At 39.4% G+C, this 21,453-nt stretch overlaps 1 protein-coding gene across 1 annotated transcript in view; it reads right to left on the minus strand.

Annotated features, from left to right (window-relative positions):
* The window catches only part of uba7 (ubiquitin-like modifier activating enzyme 7), an 81,240-nt gene extending 59,920 nt beyond the window's left edge, over positions 1-21,320 (minus strand). The window contains exons 1-17 of the mRNA XM_088915595.1: positions 20,850-21,320; positions 20,409-20,457; positions 19,643-19,811; positions 18,780-18,914; positions 17,802-17,908; positions 16,261-16,351; positions 14,396-14,528; positions 14,194-14,291; positions 13,772-13,918; positions 13,187-13,348; positions 12,031-12,141; positions 11,120-11,200; positions 9,157-9,312; positions 7,496-7,661; positions 6,580-6,776; positions 4,640-4,704; positions 1,347-1,542 (exon numbers count right to left, since the gene is read on the minus strand). Of these exons, the coding sequence (XP_088771721.1) occupies positions 1,347-1,542; positions 4,640-4,704; positions 6,580-6,776; positions 7,496-7,661; positions 9,157-9,312; positions 11,120-11,200; positions 12,031-12,141; positions 13,187-13,348; positions 13,772-13,918; positions 14,194-14,291; positions 14,396-14,528; positions 16,261-16,351; positions 17,802-17,908; positions 18,780-18,914; positions 19,643-19,811; positions 20,409-20,455 (2,061 nt within the window). The 5' untranslated portion in view covers positions 20,456-20,457; positions 20,850-21,320. The remainder of the gene's footprint in view (positions 1-1,346; positions 1,543-4,639; positions 4,705-6,579; positions 6,777-7,495; positions 7,662-9,156; positions 9,313-11,119; positions 11,201-12,030; positions 12,142-13,186; positions 13,349-13,771; positions 13,919-14,193; positions 14,292-14,395; positions 14,529-16,260; positions 16,352-17,801; positions 17,909-18,779; positions 18,915-19,642; positions 19,812-20,408; positions 20,458-20,849) is intronic.
* Positions 21,321-21,453: the final 133 nt, after the last annotated feature.

The following is a 21,453-nucleotide window of genomic DNA, read 5'->3' on the forward strand; positions in this document are numbered from 1 at the left end:
TCCAAACACATTCCATATTTGCTTTCTTTTTTTACTCAAACAGTTCTGCACAGACTGTAAGGCAACATAACTCTGCATCTTCTGTATGACTGTAACTTCATGATTCTCTGCATGGCCACCGTCAATGTTTTGGTGCGCACCTCTGTTTGAGCCTATGTACAATCTTAAAGACTATGTAGAAAAACTTGTGTAGAGAATCGATAAAAAGTCAGTTAAAGTTTTTTGTAAGGAATAAACAACCATAGAGATCTTACATTTTGCAATGAAGAAATGCAATTAATGTTAAAAAATGGTATTCTATTAAGAAATTAAATTCCACCAGGAATCATTTATGTTGCAATGTGTATTTTGTTGGATAACTCCATCCAATTTCATATCTAATATTCATCAAGCAAAAGAAAACTTTAAAACAATGACAATACCAACAACAAAGGAACCATTTTCCCCCGTCAGTTCATTTAAACTGATGTTCCTTCTTTATTATTACCTCCTCTCCTGGGATTCTATTAAAGTCAGCATTTTATTGCTTCTTAGAAGCAGAAGCCTATTATTTGACATCCAAAATTCAATGATGTGGCTTAAGGGAAATGAACAAGCACATTAATTTGAAATGTTGAAAGGCCAAGCGTAGCTCTTTGGAAAGGGCTTATGTTCCTTGCTAGAGGGGAAAGGCACTTCATGGCAGTAGTAACATGTTATTAAATACTGAGCAAATTAAAAAATTCTGCGTTTTATGTATATTTACAATCTTCCCTAAGAGTGCTTTCAATGCTAAAAAACGGTTGAGATAAAGAGCTCTGGTACTCTATATGGTATGGCCTAAGAATTACAACTAAAAACATTCCTGTGTAAAAAAAAAACAGCAAGCAGGTACTCATACCTCTGCAATACCTTAACCCAAGAACTTTCTAGTAACTTTAAAATTTGGCACTATTCAAGGCGAGTTCTTTCTTCATTGCTTAGAGCACTTTTTGAGTTTCTTCAATGCCGGGTAACTACTCTACATGTGGCTTTTCCAGACTGTTCCACTCCACTGCAGTACATTTCAATAGAACCAGCACCTTATCAATCTTGCTGATCATCAATAAAATAATGAAGGTGGCAAAATTGAATAGGGCACAAAATAAGTAAAATGGCTTAGAATGTTATATGTAATGTAATCTTTCAAAAACCGTTTGAGGTCTAATCACTATGACTTCTGATTGTTCTGTAAACAGGAAATGCCCTCTGGTTTTGCAAGCAGGACAGCTGCACAGCACGCAGTGCCATCTCCTGTCTAAAAATTGTAAGTGTTTATTCTCTTCTGTATTTCTTATGTTTAGTGGATGGTGTGCAGATACCTTTACCTCATTTGGAGGAAAACAGTGCAGCATCTGGAGAATGGCATTATTATAGAGACTCTCCCAGTGCCGCCGGGCCCAGCTCACACAGTCCTCCCAGCATTGTGGGCGCTGCTCCCCAATGCTGTTGTACACTCCCTCCAAAATCTCCAGAGCCTCTGTGTCCCCCAGCTTCAGAGTTCGTTGCAGAAAGCCAGGGTCACTAGGGGCAACACAGACACACATCAAGCACACAGAACACCACAGGGTACAACTTTGATCTGACTGACTCATAGACATTTGCTCGATTTTGTTTTTCTGCTGCAGAACTCCGAGATTGCAAGACATAAATCCTTAGCAGCAGCAGCACCTCTTCTCTTATATAGTTTATACTGATTGAAAAAGCAACTGTAAAATAAATGAGACATTAGGCACAGCAATAACAGCATAGAATGTGAATTTCAGTTGCCAAGAACTGAGGCACTGGCACAGAGAGTAGCAGAGGCAAACATACAGTAGATGTACTGTTGAGTAATGGGGTAAGAGCAGCTGAGACTAAGACAAGTGGTGGGAGAGGTGATGCATTTAATTTGTCACCAAATGTCTCCGGGACATTGATGGGGATTTACACTATAATCTGAAGGAGAATGAATGAGAAAAAGGCAAACAGGGCCTGCCAAGGAGCTGGGAATGAGAACCAAGGTCTCCATACATCTAAGTTCTCAGCAAACTCAAGCGCCAAACAATCTGGCCAAGATCTGGCTCCCTCGATGATATCTGCCTCATTCACATGCTTCTCCACGTCCAGTGTGAGCGCAGGGGTTCCTCAACTCACTCTCTATAAACAGTCAGCCTTTACTTTAAACAGCACAGGGGGAAAGTAAAACTAAATTAGTTGCAGATGTTTACACTCGGAGGCCTAAACAGGAAGCAGAGCAGATTTGCCTGTCATCTGGTTAGTAACATATTTCTCATCTTAAACCCCTCTGCTCTTGCTGGGACTAAAGATAGACCTGCTTCATCTGCATCAAATTTAAACAGACTTCACATTTTATTGCCTCCCCCCCCCACCCCCACATCTAATTTCTTTTTATCATTCTGTATAAAGTTTAGAGACTTTGATTTTTGGTGAAAAGTTCAATTTTCAATGTAAAAAAATCCAAAAGGTGGCTCCAGGACACAGGTAATGTAAGTGGTTCTGAACATGCTGTACAGCTGATTTAAAACCAACAGTGCATTAAATGCTGGACTGTCAATTGAATTAAACTGTGACAGAAGAGCCACTCTAATTATGTTTGAGGTCTGTGCGAAGCAACACACGGAAGAGATTCCATTCCTTCCTTCCAGAAAAGGGTTAAGTGACAGTGACTAGTTATGAAAACAGAACTCTGGTTTATTCATGCATTACACTGCTTTCCCCCGGGAAGTCTGCCCATTAAATTTATCTGGACACGTCTGGAGCTGGACGTGCTGTAATCCCTGGCTCTCCCTGCGACGGCTTCGCTGGCCTAGTGAAGGGTTCTTGCCTTTTAAGGTGGGTCATGTTTTATCTTTTAAGATTTATCAAGTCTACAAAAACAATTACAGACTATGAATCAAACCAGGCCCTTAATGAGAATAGACTGGGTAGAGTTGGACTGATTTATAAGGCTTATATAGAGATCTTATCGCCTCATCTGGCAACGTTGGGGAAAGGGGTGATGACTTCTTTCTGGCTCGGCTGAGAGCCAACAGGATACAGTACATAAGACAGAGTTTATCAAAGATAGGTGTTATATTAAATTTGAGCACAGATCAGGAGTAGTATAAAACAATCTGCCATTTCTGATAGTCCACATCCATTTACCACAAACCAGCCAAATAATTCTTCACCTATATTGTCCGTCTGAACTACCCGGACGATGGATTTAATGCTACATGGGTCAACAGTATTACTGTACGTCATCTCCCATTTTACCTGGAAGACATGCTTTTCAATTCCAGCTTGCTCCAAATTAAATCCATACATAAATTAATTATAGGTCATAATGAGCAGGTTTATTTAATAACGATGTCCTCTGCAACCTGTGGGTTTCAAATGCTCAGCTTGGCACAAATTAAGTGAGGGCCATCTGTTTTAAAAAACAATGCTATCAGAAGATTTATTGAATCATGCCCTGCAAAACCTTTTTAAATGTGTTTTTTTTACAAATTAGATTAATATCGTGCTTGTATGCATGGAGGGAACAGTGTGGGCAATGCCAGTACCTCATCCCCTCAGTCCTTCTCTCATTGACTAGTGCTTCCAAGTCCTCTTTATATAGAGCGGCATGCTGCCTTGGTGGACAGCCTCACAGCTTCAGGGTCCTGGGTTTAATTCTAACCTAAGACACCCATCTATGTGGAATTTGCATGACACTCATAGATTCAAATTGGTCTTTGCCAGTCAGTCTGGTCTCATCCCATTTCCCAAAGGTATGCAGGTTGGGTTTCATTGGACATTCTAGAATGCTGGCTAGGGTTTACTCCCTGGTCTCCAGTAGCTGATTGAACATGCCATGATATGCCATTTCTTATCCACACATGGCCTGCATATACAACAGATGACTGCAGAATGCTTTGTTTTGATTCGTAGAAGCAGGAAATAAAGAAAAAAGATTTTAGTTAATCCTTCCACACTCTAGGAATATACAGGATTGCGTGAGAATGGAGCTGAACAAGTCCTTTCAATTGTCATTTGGGCCTATTTGGAGTAGCACTGACCTACCCTTTCTGTGGTTATGGAAACACATTTAATTGGTATAGCATCACATAAACAACGTTTAATAATGAACCACCTGTAAACCTGAAACAAAATACAGCACAGCAATGGCAAATAAATTAAATTCAATGAAAAATGGTATTTAACTAAAATTAAAGACAAAGCAATTGAAAACCAGCAATGACATTCTGCTCTTCTAATTGGTGCTAAATCTCAAGCAGGGCACTGTGAAACTTGCAGCATATCAAAAGATGAATGGCTTTGACAGATGGATGTGCTGTAGAAGCAAATCTGTTGGTCCTCCTTCTTCCTGTGGGGCACAGTTGTTTTAGTTGTGAAGCTTAATCTTAAACAGCAGCGATTCCAAACTGGGTGTGTATATAAAGTCTGCAAGCAGAGTAAGGTTGCCAAAAAGTCCAAATTCAGAACAAATCCTGATGTAATGTCAAGAATGTATGGCGAAGGCATACAATATCTGCAGTATTTCAACTGTGACACTATCTAGCTTTTTTAATGACTACGGAACACTCAGCCTCTACGAATATAATTAAGAATAACAATATTAAAAAAATGCATTTACCTCAGATACTGGTTAACATTTTCTGCTGGCTGCTTGAAAAGCCCTTCAAACTCGTCTCTGGCCCACTAGGACGACAGGAAATGTATTAGGAACACAAATGACAAGCCCTGGAGGGACGCAACATAGCAGGCCTTAAGTCTTTGAAATCAAGAGTTTTATTACATTTATTTTGTTCAATACAATTAACCAACTGTGGCCCTTGAGAGCTGTAGAAAGTTAGGGTTTTCAATTCAAATGCTCTCTAAACCGCTTAAGTGAATAACTCACATGCAACCCATAACCCAATACCTACCAGGGTTGACTGTCCCTGAATTAGAGATGTCTGAAAATGCCTTGCTCTCTTTGAAATCTCTTTTGCTACCATCCCCAACACTATTTATTTTATGCTATCAAACACAAAAGTCAAGATCAGTTATTGGTGGAACTCTGGGATCCTAAGTGGCTCAGCCTGTAAGGCAGTTGCCTCAGCATATGTCAAGCACTATGATGCAGGCATTATGGGTTCAAACCTGGGCCAAGTCACCAGCCAACTGTGCTGTGACCATGGTTCCCCAAATTTCTCTGTACAATTAGTAGAGCTCTGCTGAGGGAAGAGTTCAGATTTGATGGCTAGGGCTCTCTCAGATTCTGGATGTATAGAACCCCCCTTTGACATCCAGCAGGGGGGATGCCTAATCTGTGACATGTCAAAATATGAGTGGGTCAAAGGCAGGCGGATAGGAGCCTACACTGCCTACACGTTTTTCCCCAGTGTGCAGTTACAGGGTTCATGGCTGTAAGCCAAGACGTGACAAACACATAACAGGAGATTCTGAACTCAGTAGGTGTATAATAAAATTGTAAAAAAAATGTTAAAAAAGTCAATGAACTACTGTAACAATGAAAACCAATTAGCTGTCTGGAGTGAAGATAGTGGTGGAATTGCTGCCAGCCTGCATTTACCATGCAAGGTAATAGCTGTCATGCATCGTGATTAGGTGTTTATTGTGTCTGCTTCGCTAGTGCTAGAACCTTTACTGCAGCTGCCAGAGAGCTGTTAATGACACAATTACAACATTTGTTCCACAACTAACAGCACAGTGAAGACAAAATCCTATTTAGAACATAGTTAAGACAAAACCAACTCCTAAGAATCGGCAATAAAAAAAGTACCAAAAAAGTTACAGAAACATTTTGCAGCTAAATCCTTTTAAATGGAAAACCTCAATATTTTAGCAACCAGGTGGTCTCTTGGAGATGCACATCTCCCAAAGGATATATTCCAAGATATTAATAAATCGTAACTGTGCAGCAAAACCACACCAAGAAAGCTGATATAAGATATTAATACAAACAACTGGTTTGAATTTTTAAGAGTCAGCTTAAAACTGTAAAGGTTTTGTGCTATTTGTTCTTTGGAAAACAGCATTGAAAAACCAATGTTTTCATAACAAACAGAAAAAGAATAAAAAAGAAAAGCATTCTTAGCATGGCTGACAGTTCTTCACTGGCATGTTTGGAAAGCAAACCCTTTGTTGCTCTTTCTCTCTGAGGTAGAAACAATGTGGCCTGCAAAGCCTTAAGCTTGTGAACAGCACCTGCACACCAGCTGGACCCCATTTCCTGTCAGGCCCTGACAACCCAGACTCCTGCGCTGGCTTGTTGAGTTATGAAAAAGCTCTGCAGCGAGAGGCTCAGGCGCAGGGCATCGATGCTGGGGTACAGAAGTGCTCTGTAGAACTCAAGAGAGCTGTTGTAGGTCACTGGAAGCTCACTTTTTTTATTTGAAATGATCAATCCAGCCAAGGAGAACTGAGCAACATGTTTTTAAACAGATTTAGATGTAAAAAAGCACCAAAACAGAACATTAACAGAGCACAAAATGGCTGAGAACAGAATCCCACTGAAGTACAGGGTGACACTGATGCAAGATGTGCTTCCTCAGTTGGCATATACCTTACCTGAAGGGTGTGTTCAATTCGATATGGGAAGTTCTTGAGGGTGCACAGTGGGAATGAATTCTGGGACCCACTTTTAGCTGGTCCATAAGGTTCTGTCAGAAAGGGCACAATGACCTGGGTGTGCCCCTTGGCACCTAGAGTTCCTCCTTCCAGAAGGGGCTTCTGGTATTGAACACAACGCCCATCAACGTACACTCCTAAAGAACATGCAAGAGTGTGCATTAAGACAGCAGGTTATCCCGTGTATTGCAATGCATCCATGACAGCTAAAAATGTTGAAGAAAAAGGTAGGCAGGTATAAATATTATTTTTAAAAAATTGTTGCTTAAAGCAAGCGATTTTCTAGGATGTCAGCAAGTAATTTACAGTGACTTGTAAGGGCCGGAGACTACATTGCTGAAGTTAGTCAGTGTAGCTAGTTAAACGCCATTCTCTCAAGTTTATGAATGCTTGTGCAAATACCATTTGAAATTTTGTGAGCGTGGGTGTTGGTACAGACTTCTGATGCATGTGGAGCTTAACGTTATCCATGCGTTAAGAGTTTTTATTAATCTATTCTTGTGCATTTTTTAAAAATAAAGCTTTTCTATATCTGAGGACCATAAGCTTTTTTTAAGGTCACCTGTAAATCTTATTTACTGTGGCTCAGACAAAAGCTAACAATATCAGGTTTAGAGACAGATTAGTGAGGTGACACCAATGTGGTGGGATATGAGAAAGACCCGTGTAAAGACATAAAAACCTGTTTTGGCAGAATTTTAAGTCAGGTTTTAACTTGAAGCCATGTTATTGAGTTGACAACATTATTTTTGCAGTGGCAGATATGCTTTTTCTGCTATTCCTGACGTGTTGAAACAGCAATCAGAAGCTTATTAAACTACAGCAGTAGTACTGCCACACCAGGATCAGGACTCACGGGCTTCAATGTTGTCCAGAGCAGCAGCAACGCCATCGAGTTGGGAAAAGAACTCATGTCCGTAGACCTGCTCGCTCTCCGGACCTACTCGGTTCTGATGGGCCGTGATGTGGAGAGCAGGGTTCATTCTCCTGATCACTTGGATGGCTGTTTCTGATTTGGATTTCTGAGGTGAACAGGAAGATGGTGGAACAGAGCAGGGAGGTATATCAGATGAAGGGAAAGGAAAAAGCATGAGCACCAGGCCATCCTGATGAAAACACTGCAGTGCAGATGAAAGCGACTGCAGATATTCTAATAGTAGTTACATGATTGAAATCAATAAGCAGGCTTGTTGTTTGAGAGATACCTAGAGAACAATTTATTCAAAAAAACAGAATGCAGCAATGTTACCACATTGATGGAAAAACAAGGCAAGGAGGCTGTTCGCAGGGTAACGATGTCTAGAATCTCTCAGCTTTCTACAGCAAACCATGATCTGCATTTTCAATTTGATTTGAGTTGAATGTTTGATATTGATTTAAATATGTAAGCTGGACACAGGTGCTCCTCAGTTGCATGTTACAGAAATGCAAACAAAAGGAAATTCAACATTATATGTCATAGAGACTGGTGAGAGACAACAGTCTGCATGTCTGAGGAGGAAAGAGAGACAGACCCATAAAACCAACATGGATCAAACATTTCCTACTCAAGAGATGTGGCCAGATGGGGTCATAAAAAATAGACTTTTGAGTGAGTTGGGGGGTGGTGTCCAGTGGGAGTGTGATCTCAAAAAGAAGCTAACTGGTATTGCTTGCAATGTGATACGCTGGTAAAAACTGAAACACGACTTCTGACTTCTTCTCCTTATCAGCAACCTTTGACACAAATACTTAACAAACCCTCACTGACAACACAGAGATTAACTAATGGTGTAGAATTAAGACGCAGAAGAACCAAAAAACAGCTATCAATATTAAATCATAGATCCTCTACTGTAAACTGGTGGTATAAAATAGTTCAAGCTGACAGCAGTCGAGGGTACATGCTTTCTGAAAGACATTTTCCTGTTTCTAATAATAGCAGTTTGTGGGAAAACTGTAGGGGAAAAAGAAATGCAATCTGACCCAAGAACTGCAAGAAATAAACAAGACTGAAATGCATAGTAGTTTCTTTGTTGTACAATTTCAGTTTCTTCAATCTACAGCCATTTTGCTTAATGTATCCTGGCAGTTTGCGGAAAAGGGTGACTTAATTAACAGATTATGATCATAATCACCAATGTGAGAATATCTGGCTCTGAGGATTAATGTACAGCTCAATGTTGACAAATGTGTGCTGCACATGGACCAAAATTGCAGGACCTTTAAGTCAGGATAAATCTAGTTCTCCTGTTCGGGATTACTACTTTCCTGTCAAAAATGAGAGCAACATTTCTCTTTTAATTCCTAAGGCTCTGTGTTACACCTTAGTGCAAATCATTCATAAATATTACGACTTATAATTAAAACTCTTTTCTCCATGTAATCTCTAGAAATGAGCAACTTGTTGTCCATACCTGTTGCAGAAGATTTGAAGTGTTTTTTTTTGGTGCACATTTACAGTTTATGATAAAAACCCTCTTTAAAGATTAATGCTGCATTCTGCATCTCAGAAGAACAAAAACTGATTTTTTTTACCATAATGTCTTCAGTCCTAAACAGGAACTGTCGGTTCAGATTGGACCTCTCAATGGAATCCATATCAGTCACAGTGATGTGCCCGCCCTCTCCAGCTGCCAGGCCAATCAGGGCAAAGCTTTTCAATAGCTCACAACCAATGGCACCAGCTCCTACCTAAACAGGGTTTAATTAGTCAAGACAAGCCAGACGTTTCGCAAAAAGAAAAATACTTGCAAGTATTTTTAAAATACGCTTTGTGTGTTACACTGCTAATCACATTGTTTTGATAAAGGTTCATACCGCAGTTTATTTAGATGATATAAATGTTCATTATTGAATATTAATTAAAAATAAATCAGAAAAGGTAGAAAAAAATTTATATAATTTAAAATGTACTTAATTTGAGACATGGATCGCGTTCTAAGGTGTCACTTTTTTTTTTGCACAGTGATAACTTACAACTCTAAATACATTTTGTTTTTCACCCCCTTTCTTTGGGATTCACAATGGCAACACAGTCTAATTTATACTGTATGGGACTGTAAGACTCTACAAGAATTAAATACACCCAAGTTATGAGGAGCAATCTGTGCTGAATGATGGACTGGTATCAGCAGACGTGCATGCAGAGCCAGAACAAACCATGTCCAAGAATATCCTGTACAATATCCCCATCATGCCCAGACAGAGCGTGCTCCTGTCCATCTCCCATCAGCACTCACCTGCTTTCTACCACCAAGTGGGAGACCCAGACAGAAACGGGCTTGTGCTACAGTCAGTAAGCTTTTAAAGGTTCATTTATATACTGATGGAAAAAGAAAATGCAACATTTTCTGGAATGAGAATACTATAGTTATAGCTTATGTACTTTCACAAAAAGTTGTCAATTTGTTCTAAGCCCTCTGACCAGCAATACAGCTTGTGCAGTGAGGCATTACAACTTCCAAACACACGAAAGCTCGTTAGGTGCACTTTTACCCAACAAGGTCCAGGTGGAACAATGCCTGATCAGGTCAGCTTTAAAAAGGCCTTAATTCAAAGCTTAGGTCACTGCAAGAAAAGGCCACACTTAGTCTGTTTTCTGTGCATTCCATAATACCTCAAATGTCACCAGAAGAAAGGGAGTGGGCCATTGGCATGCTGCAGGCAGGTATGTCATGTGCCAGCATTGCCGGACACTATGGACTATGGACACTATGGAGCTCCACTGTGTTGCAACTGCAGAGAAGGTTTTAGCAGACCGGGCAGGACAGATGACTGTCCAAGATCCGGTCACCCTTGAGTGACCACACCAGAGCACGAACGACACATCAGACTGGTCCATCTGAGAGATTGTTTCAGATCTGCCACCCGTACTGCTGCTGAAACTGCCGACAGACACAATGCCTGCATCGGTAACAGGACAGTGAGGCTCCATGCTGCTGGCCTTAGAGCAAGGCGACCTGTCAGAGGCCCTCTCCTCACATCTCCTAGATGTCACACCCGACAGGCTTGAGCCAGACAGAGGCTGCGATGGACTCGTCAGCAGTGACATCAGGTCCTCTTCATAAACGAGTCACTCTTCAGCCTGTTCCACGCAGACGGGAGGGCCAGAGTATGGAGGAAGAGATGTTGCATTTCTTTTTTCCATCAGTGTATATAAAAAGACTTATTTGTGACATACATGTGTGCCATTTTGCAGATATCACATTCTCTCTCTCCAATAAGAAAAAAAAGCTTTTAGCAAAAAACAAATCACTTCTATGAATCTAAACAAAGAGTCCCTTGGTGCCAAGGTCAGCAGAGATAAATGTTCATCACTCAGTCAGAATAAAACATTAACAGGAAATTCCACCTGAATCAGAGTCACTTCCTGAGTGTATCATTATCAACACAAATGACAGCCCTGATGTAGCAAATCACTACAACTTATCAGCAAATTCTAATTTACTTTTTATGCTAGGAGAGCCCTCTGGTGGTTACTCCTCAGAAATGCACTTACCAAAAAGTAGCGCTGCTGGGCAAGCTTTTCCTGGAAAGCAGAACCGAACACAGCGATCTGTCCATCATAACGACAGGCCCGCTGAAAGAGAAGCATTCTACACTCAAACCTGTTACTTAATCGGGAAATTATTCCTGATATTTAAAATATAATTACAGGAGGAAGAAAGTAGAAAAGAAAACTTGTGCATGCCGGTAAACATAAAATAAGAAATAATTCAAGCGCAGGGTTGGGGTTTTAACATCTTAAGGAAAGATGCCAGATAGAACTGTGCACTTGTGAGCAGCACTTTCCTAAAATGCCATGGCAAAACTTTAAAGTTTAGAACTTTAAAGTACTAAACAGATCACTTTCATTAATCCCGACTTCTATCAAAAGATTTCAGACCATTACTGCGCAGAGCAAGTAGGAATCTTGGAAATAGCCAGGAATTAACATGCTTGGGATGCATATCACGGTCATCTCTACAGATGTGCATTATGCTGTAATTATCACTTGATAATGCACTAAGATTATCTTTTTTATCCAATAAATAGTTCTGAAATTACAAAAAAGTTTGTAAGATATTATTAACTTTTAGATAGATATTTGAATGATAATACTAAATATCTATTATATATTAGATATTTTGAATTATTAATCACATACAGTTGGAGGCAAGACACAGGTAGCATTAACACGCCTGAGAAGTTATTGGAACATCATGACAGTCACATAACATGCATATCTGATGCAAGAAGCAAAGTTCTCACTTTCTATCCCAGCTATCTCACTTCAGATGCCTTGCTCTACCATTCCTTTTGCTGGTCATGTTATATTTGGACAAACACCACTATTCAGCATAAAAACAAATTCCGTAAGGATTTTCCCCTGCAACCGAAGAGCTGTAATACAGTAAACAGGGAACTCACAGGGCCACAGGTGTCCTCTGTCAGAATCAACTCCTCGTCCTCCTCCGGCAGGCACTCAAAAGCATCGAAGTACAACCATTGATACAGTGGGGTAAATTTTCCACTGCAGGCCTGTGGAATGACATAATAACACTGAAATAAAGCACCACAGTTCAGAATAGAAGGGGCACATTTGCAAAGAATGTTATGAACATGTCTGAAGTTCAACTGCATAAAAAATGTTCACCAAATTTACTCTGGGTCTTGTCCCAGTTTGGAAAATTCTTCTATCTCCCATAAGAAAGCATTAATGAAAGGAATGGTAGGCACAGCTGGGGGAGCTAACCAAAACAGGAAATAAACACACAACACCTCCTGCCAAGTCAAACAGTGGACATTACTTTCCCATTGCAGACTGTGTCTTAGTTATATGCTGAATCAAAGAGGTACAATCACACCATCGTATCTTGTAGGTAGGACTGCTTCCAGGCAGTCTAAAATAAAATCCTAAAATTCAAGTAATTAAAAAAGTGATAACATGGAAAAGACCACCGGAAATGTTAATTTGATACGTTGAACCTCTCACTCTTTTCACTGTTTTTGTCATTAAAATTGTGAGTTGCTCACCGTGTACTGACTTAAGAGTGTTGTTAAAATGATGTGGCATGTACAGAAAGAGGTTCCAGTTTGCAGTATAAGGATTACTAAGAGTACACAGTGGCCATGATAATGCTTTCTGTAAAGGCTTAATAGTTTTAACCCACATTAAAATATGAGGGAACAAACTGAACTCAAAACCTCCTTTACAGGAAAGAGAATTTGTTACGGGATCACACATCCTGTACAGACTGTTGCACTCAGACTTATTTTCCAGAATCACAAGGGTTTTTAGTTTTAATTTTGATATAGACGTCTGATATACATAAAAGCCGTGTTGTGTTTTATATTTCCTTGACATTTTGCTTACAATAAATATGCTTCCCATTACTTGCCAATGATCACTCAAACATCTGGCAATGGCTACTATTTTAAAACTTTTACTTATTACAGTTTTCAAACAACCATTTAAGTTTGCAGATTTTTTTTTAATGTGAAATGACTGGAACATTATTCATGGTTTGTAATCAAACTGCCCCAGTGTTGCAGAGAGTGGTGTAACAAAGCTTAAAACGTTAACCTTCATGACTTCCTGGGCTGCCAAACCTCCAATAAAGGCATTGACAGGACTCAGATCTCCCACTGCTGTGAATGCCAGCTTGCGCACGGCATCCTCATCTAACTCATTCAGGACATCCGCATTCAGCTCCTTTGCCAATGCAAGCAACCGTTCTGCGTCGCCCTTAAAAAGGCAAAAAAGAAAGTGTGTATGAAAGCTTATGAAAGAAAAAAAGGCATTGGATCCTTTTCTTATCAAGCCATTTTTATTAAAGTGAATTAGGCTTGGCAATGCGGAATGTACTTTTCAATTTCAAAATTACGTTTTAAAACATTTCAGATCATTCATTTTTACCTGAATGCCAGTATCTCAAAGAACTCCCTCCATTGGAGTCAATGGAAGAGTTATCAAATTTCGAATATCAAATATCAAGTTTTGGCACTACAGAAAAACCATCATGCAAGGAGTTAAGATGTAGCAGTGTTCTTATCTGTTACTCGTTTAACAAAACATATTCGGTCTCAAATCGCCTTACTGTATGTTGTTATAATTCACTTATGAAATAAAGCTATGTATAATTTTCACAGCTTCAGCTAGAAGGCTAACCTGTGCTCTTGGTTTAGGCAGTCTGCCTGAATCTTTAATGAACCGGTGGAGAGCCTGAAAAGCAACGTGCAGTGTCTGGTGACGTCCCAACTTCCCAAAATCAGTCGGAGTGATCTGAGGCTGAGTTAGAGCTTCATTTATGGGTTTCTATGAGAGAGAGGGAAAAGCAGAATATTGAACAGAATTAGTACACAATGATGGGACAACACAAGCTACAGTAATTCATTGCAATGTCCCAAAGCTTCTGCTTAAAACTGCCTTTTTGCAGTCTTCTGGGGAATGTTTAATGATTTTTTTTGAGTAACAGACAGCATAATCCCTCAATAAGTCACTGTCTCTCTGTCGTAATCCAGAACACTGTGGCAAATTAAGATTTGAAGTTGAAGGTGAAATCAGAATTTCAACCCCCAATCAGTACTTACAAAGCTCAGTTTCTTTGTCTTTTTAACCTCTGTGACAGAACCTCCCATCTCATACTCAGAGAAGCCTGAGGTATCGCAAATGCTGAATCTGTAAGGATCTGGAAAACAACACAGACACACAAACTCACATATTCTGCCATCTGTAATAGGCCTGCAAAGATCTCATGATCTTAGGATCAAGTGGGGAAATGTATACGCTTACCCAAGACTTTGATCTCAACTGGCCCGAGGCCATTGAGCTCCGTCATGCCACGGACCTCGGAAAACGTCACGCAATCACCATCTTGGAATCCATGTCTTTGCTCATCCATGCAGGTCACTATTCCTGGGTTGCTCTAAAATACAACCGTATGTATTGACAGTGTTCTATATTTCCCCAAAAGAAAAACAGCCTTTTCTCCCCCACAATAAACCCACCTTCCTCCACCTGAAATAAGACACCACTTTATGTTACAGAAACTTCACAACCATGTAATGACTGGGTTAGATTATTGTAGCCATAATGTCAAAGAAGGAATACACACTGTTAATTTGCCAGCAAAACTGATATTATTATCTTAATATCAAGTACTAGAGTAATCAGGAATTGCACAGTTATTTTATTCTACAGCAATTACAATGAAATAACACCAATAACATCAGTATGAACCAAGTGAAACATAGTAATTATGGCACTGTTAACTGGGGAGAATGTTTATTGCCTTTACATAATGAGAAACAGCAGACGTATATGCTATACGAAGACTAATGTGTTTCTGTTGAGGGAATGACACTGCAACTCCCTTCATTTTCTTTGTTATCTAAAAGTGTTCCCTATCTGTTTTGTAAAACATGAAAACAAAGTTCACTATGTCAATGGTACTCATCAATGCCATTCGATGGCTGCTACAAGACTGATAAAAAGATCAGACATTCAAAGTTCGTTTTTAGTTTTGAAGGGGTCTTATGAACTCAAACAAGGGCAGCTGATAAAATTCTCATTATATAGCATTTTTATCCACTTCAGTTTATTTTATGAGATGCAGGCTCTGGATTGACATCACAGAAAATGATTTTTTTTTCATTTTACTTCATGCCTTTGCCTATGCATATTTACTTAAAATTATGCACCATGTTTGAAAAGTAGACCACTTGCTTTTGACTAACATAATATCCTGAAGCCCATAAAACATGAAAAGAATGTACCTTTTTACACAATGGATTTCATATCTGTCACCTTAATAAACTTCCTTACATTCCTTAAACTGTCCCACAGAATTGCTTTCAGTGAATTCTCCCTTTTGTCAAGTATTTCAAGACCTTTGTCCAAATAACTAGTTCTGAAATGTGTTTCATGCATCTCTGAATGGGAATTTCCCTTAAAGTGTTTGGAAAACTGTGAGAAATTACATTATACAATAAACTTTTGAAAACATTGTCAAGGTAGTGACATGCAGACAAACTGTCAGAAACCAATTACAGCCTGCTTGTATTTGCTTAGAAATAACAGGAAATTATGAAGCCAAACCACTCACCTGCTCATGTAATATTGCACATTTTACTACAAGAAAAATACAAATAAGGTACCTGCTGCCTTTATAGTTATTAATGCAATTAATAATGAAAGACATTTTAAATTGTCTTTAAATTGAATTATTTGTAGGTTTGTATTATAAAAGTTCAGAATTTTTAATTCTGGTACCTCAATATTTCAAATATTTGTTGTTTAAAGCTCACCTGTTTCAGGCTTATGAAATGGGGTTTAGGGTTTGTATAACATGTAATAATAAAAAAAGGACAATACTGGCTGTATCAAGATTCAGAACCTCTTAATCCCCAATTGTCAGGATTGGATTCTTATAACCTGGTATCCGCATTAGGTTGGGTTTATTCGTGAAGAATATTGCTAATGATTTAGCAAAACTACATGTGAGTAACTGAAAACCCATTTGCTTTAGACACAGCGTGATCTGAGGATGAATTTGTTTTTATGTTGCTATCAAAGCAGTTTTGAAACCCCAGTGTTTTGTATTACTAGGAACTGTGGAGATATGTACCTTTTCTTTTTGCTATTTTTATATACAGTACCTTAGAGACATGAACAACCATGGCTGAAACTGGCGGTTCCCCATTAGGATCTGTCACCTCAAACTCCTCCCCAAAGTCACAGAACAACTGTCTACAAAGGAAGGAGAAGACAAACAAATGTCAAAGACGGTTTAATATCTGCTGCACCGGAACACTATCCAGGATACAAGCAGTGTTACCACTTTCTTGCCAGATACTGTCAGATCTCAGAAGCGAAGCAATGTTGGGGCTGGTCAGTACTGGGATGGGAGACCTTAATGGAAACGTGTCCAATGTGAAAAGCTGTAAGTGGTGATGATAGACCACTAGGTGACACTGTTTCCCCTGTTATGCAATTGTACCATGAGGGAGAGAGGAATTTTTTTTACTTAGTAAATACAAAGCCCCTGAGCCAAGTGACAGGTCCTGGTCCAGCTGTGTTGAGGGTGTGCTGTCCTCTCTGAGTCTGTGGATTGAGCAGTTCTCTAGAATGTGCTGTATAGTTTGCTCTATCCCACAGGAACAAAGAGGGCTTGTACTGATTTCCCATCTATAGAGGGTGACAAGATATGGACCATGTACAGTCCTAAAACAGGTAATAGGTTTATTCCATGATGAAAAGAGAAGAAAGGAAACACAACGTTTCGGCTGTGGAGCCTTCTTCGGGTGTGAGCTCAAGGAGCCCAAGAAGGCTCCACAGCCGAAACGTTGTTTCCTTTCTTCTGTCACACTTTTTTGTACATCACTGTTCTCCTCCCCACTGATGTGATGAGGTGTGGTGAGCGTACTGGCGCACTGTGGCTGCTGTTACCTCATCCAGGTGGGGCTGCACATTGGTGGTGGTTGAGGGGAGTCCCCATTACCTGTAAAGAGCTTTGAGTGGAGTGTCCAGAAAAGCACTACATACAGTAAGTGTAAGGAATTATTAATTAATAGGTGGGACAATTTCCTAGCTTTTTTCCTGATACTATCCCTGGTGTGCGCTTGCACTTCAGTGAGATATGAAGAGTGTGCCTACCTATGACTATAAAGTGCTTTGGGGTCTTTTGGGATGAAAAGCTCTATCCAATTTCTTCAATTTCTTTTAATACCATTCTGAACATATGAAAAATGGATCAGCTCCAAATAAAAAGGTTTGTTAAATATTACATAATTTAAATCTAAGTTTCTTCCTTTCATAAGTCACTCACTACAACAGTATAATCTTAACAGTTATAATATTTCATTGTAAGGGTATTTAAAAAGCTGTATTAAACAGACAGTCCATTCAGATAATATAAAAACAATCACTTGTTGAATAAACTAGCAAAATTCAAGTTACCTTCAGTCCTCCTTAAGCAGATTTGACTTAGGTGAAGAAAAGTCTCCTTTGTTATGAGGAATCCAGAGACTGAGAAATCACAGTAAATTCAGCATGTTGAATGCATGTGTACCTCCATAATTTGTAGTTAATTTATAGTTATAATTTGTGTTAAAGCTTACCTGTTTCAGGTTTGTGGAATGAGGTTATGGGTTTGTATTATAAGCAATAATAAAAAGACAATGACTAACATCGTCCTTACCCACACAGGCCTTTTGTATCTGCTACAATGTATTTAATGCCATTTGAGTGACAGAAACTCCCAATGTGAAGCTGTTCCTCCAAACAGGAATTGGTGAGGACCACCACCTGCCAAAGATAAGGGGGCTTTTTAGAATACTGCTTCAGCACTGTACTGTTGTACTCGTCACTGAAATACCAGTCATCCCTCACACACTTTTTAAAAAAAGTATCAGATAACCTGACTGAGGATAATTAAACAAGAAAAGACAAACCTGCATGATGAATATGTACTGTAGCGCACAAGTACGAACCACCAGTTAGGACTATATTGTCGAGGAGAGTTTAGAAAGTTGTCTTTGTAAATCTTTCTTTTTTTGTCTTGTAAAAACAAAGTTGTCAATCAAATATGCAGAACCCATGTTTGGAAATCAATGACTGCACTTCCTTATCAAGAATGCAAGTCTGGAAAGCGCTGCAGTTGCCCTTTTCTGTGCTTTTACTTCTTTATCCCTTAAAATAAGTCATGATTCTGAGAATACATCCTGTGTGACTTTACCGACTCAGGTTTGGAGGCTGAAAGTTTAAACCTTCTCATGGCTTTTTTATCCTTTTAAACTAATATTATAGAGGCAACTTTCTATGATTCACTTCTGTGCCCTGTACAATGAACCTACTTCTCAATTCTTAACTGCCATACCATTTTCAACAGGGGAATTCATTCACAGAAGCACAGTGCTGCTACTGTATGTACTGTGCTCTGATCCTCTAGCCCCACCTGCTGTCCTAAACTGGCACTTCACTTACAGCTCTTCATACACTAAATACACTCGCAGTCCTGAAGGCTACCAGACAGAACAGCTTAAGCTTTACTATTTGTTTAAGTTCAGATACACAGTTTTGAAGCTGATTTTTTAAAATTTTGTATGCTTTTTCTAGTATTGGTATAAGAAAAAAAAATCAAAAAGGCCTGTTTCTCCTTCAGTGGTCATGGACATACCTGGAACTGGGCCAGGAGGTCCTCTGAGAGCGGTCCTATATGGGAGGACACCCTGACATAGGAATTGAGCTCCGACAGCTGGTCCTCACAGGACTGGGCCCGGTTCTGACCGACATCACTCTCCTGCAGATAGAACTGAAAGATCAAAGGTTATGTTACAGAATAGCAGCCTTGTTGGACAGTGAGGGAAACAACAGTCTTAACATTGTCTTTCATCCATGCATTTTCTAACCACTTCTACTAGCTCAGGATCGGGGGGCAAGCCGGAGGTTATCCCAGCAAGCAACAGGTGCAAGGCAGGATACACCCTGGACTTGACGCTAGTACCTCACAGGTCAGACACTCACGCACATCAAAAGGCAATTTTCCCAGAAGCCTATTAACCTACTAGAATGTCTTTGGACTGCGGGAGAAAACCAGAGCACCAAGTAGAAACCCACATGAACACAGGAAGAACACACAAACTCCACACAGACAGCACCCCAGGTTCAGAATTGAATCCAGGGCCCCAGCGTTGGGACACAGCACTTCAAACCACCAAGAATGCCACCTGGTGTTTACAGTCTGTACATTTGTAATAACATACATTCCAGTGGAATAAAACTGGACTACAGACAACTGTCTTTCCAACAGTATGTGCCACCTTCAGAGACAGTTTCCAACAGCAAAACTCAGGAGCAGAACACGTCTCTGCTAGATAAGATATTTGCTGAAGAATTTATTCCAAAAGAAGGACAATAAATGTTTGCTGTTACAGTGCACCTCAGTACGCAACTGTAATTACACAGTACACTGTAATTGACCAGAGAAGGCTGAAACGGAGCACACATCAAACTGCAGCACAAAGTACTGCAGCACTCTACCTGCGAGGAAAGGTCAGCCCACTCAGTGATGCCCCCATCCTGGATAGTGACAGACTTGACTCCTGCCAGGATGACATTCTTGGCAATCTCCACTCCTAGACCCTTCATCCCCGAGATTAGCACATTAGCCTCCTTCATGCGCAGCATGGCCTCGTGTCCCAACACATACCTGTCAGGGGAAAAAAGTTAATACCCACAGACACATCTGCACTGAGCACATTTCAGAAAGTACTTCATACTAGATTCGACTAGGTCACAACATATTAAGATAAGCTTAATAAAAGCCTGCTGCAATGAGAAATCAGTTTAAGAAGGGCTAAAATTATGTCAATTCTTACGCCAGTTTCCATTCACAATGGAAATGTATACAAGATGTATTCATTAAACTAAATGAATAGTTGCATGAACGTCCTTTTTCTTGATTGCCTATTCAACACATACACACAAGTCACACCTGAATAAAACTGAAAGTTCTTGGTGAAAATGAAATTGAAAGCTCACTTGTCAGTGACTTGTGAATTGTCAGGTAATTTTAATAATTTCTTGATAAATTGTTTGAATTAAACAAATTTGAATGTACCCTTCTAAAGTTTTTTAAAACCAAATTACAATTAAAATGCGACGTTTTCAGTGCTCCTTGGCAAAATGTGAACAGACATTCTCAAAGAACAACTTACCTAGAAAACAGACTATATTTAATAAGGTGTATATATTTATATGTATAAAAGCATAAAAATAATGTAAACAGAATCGTAGTAATACTCACAGCTGCCGAGAATACAGACTTTCGTCTATTTCTGAGATTGATGACATTTCTGTAATATATGAAGTTTTTTCTAGTGTTACTTGGCCTATATACTTTTTTGTTTTAACAGAGATTTACGTTTGGCACAGAAAAAAAATACCCAACAAACTGAAATACTGAATATTTCTGAATCAAAAGGTCTGTGCAGTAGAGTAAGGTAACTATTACAACAAGTACTAGTAACATAGAAACCCACCGATCCGTGGTTAAACTACATAATAATACCGTATTTGGCACTGAATTCAGCACAGAAATGGAAAAACAAACATCATCAGTACAGGAACTATGCAAAATGCAAAAAGGTTAAATATACTGACACTCAGTCTTCAAGGGTTTCTCGTCATTTTCCATTTTTCATTCAAATCTCACGAAATACGGTCAAGAGGGATGAATAAAACTCACCTGTTTACCGAATTGCAAGAGTCACTGATAAAAGTAAGAAATGCGATTTTTTTAATGAAAAGGGACCCTGCACAGCATAGCACTGTATAGAGAAATAATTTTCACTTTCGCTTTCCTAAGACCAGCTGATTTCCCCTCAGAAACCTTTACCGGCAAATGTGCTCAAATCGTTTTCCCGTTTTGCTTATTATCCCTTTCTAGCGTTCACTGGTTTTATAAAAGCTTGAATTCTGAGTTTGTAGTAGATCACTGCATTCGAGTGTTAGGAAATAACTCGGCTATTTTTATGTCAAACTGTTTTTAATGTTACTGTTTTTTTAAGACATTCAGCATTGACGCGTTCTGCTCAATATCGTGCAATCCAAAAAAAGTTTAAATGTGTTTCGCAAAACGTCTTCAGAAAGAGATTAATATGTGCAGTTCTGAGTTCCTGTAGTAAGGTTTGATGCCAGCAACGCTCCCATTTTTGGTGAATCCGACTCCGCTGATATAAGCAATTTTGCACGTCCTCTACAGGATAGACGCAATACTTCATAGTTGGATGTTTTCAAGGTGAAAGGTTATTTTGTATTGTTTCTGCTGAAAAATATTCAATTACTGAAAA

The sequence above is a fragment of the Atractosteus spatula genome, chromosome 5 (assembly GCF_055471065.1).
Source record: "Atractosteus spatula isolate fAtrSpa1 chromosome 5, fAtrSpa1.hap1, whole genome shotgun sequence".
Lineage (NCBI taxonomy): Eukaryota > Metazoa > Chordata > Actinopteri > Semionotiformes > Lepisosteidae > Atractosteus > Atractosteus spatula.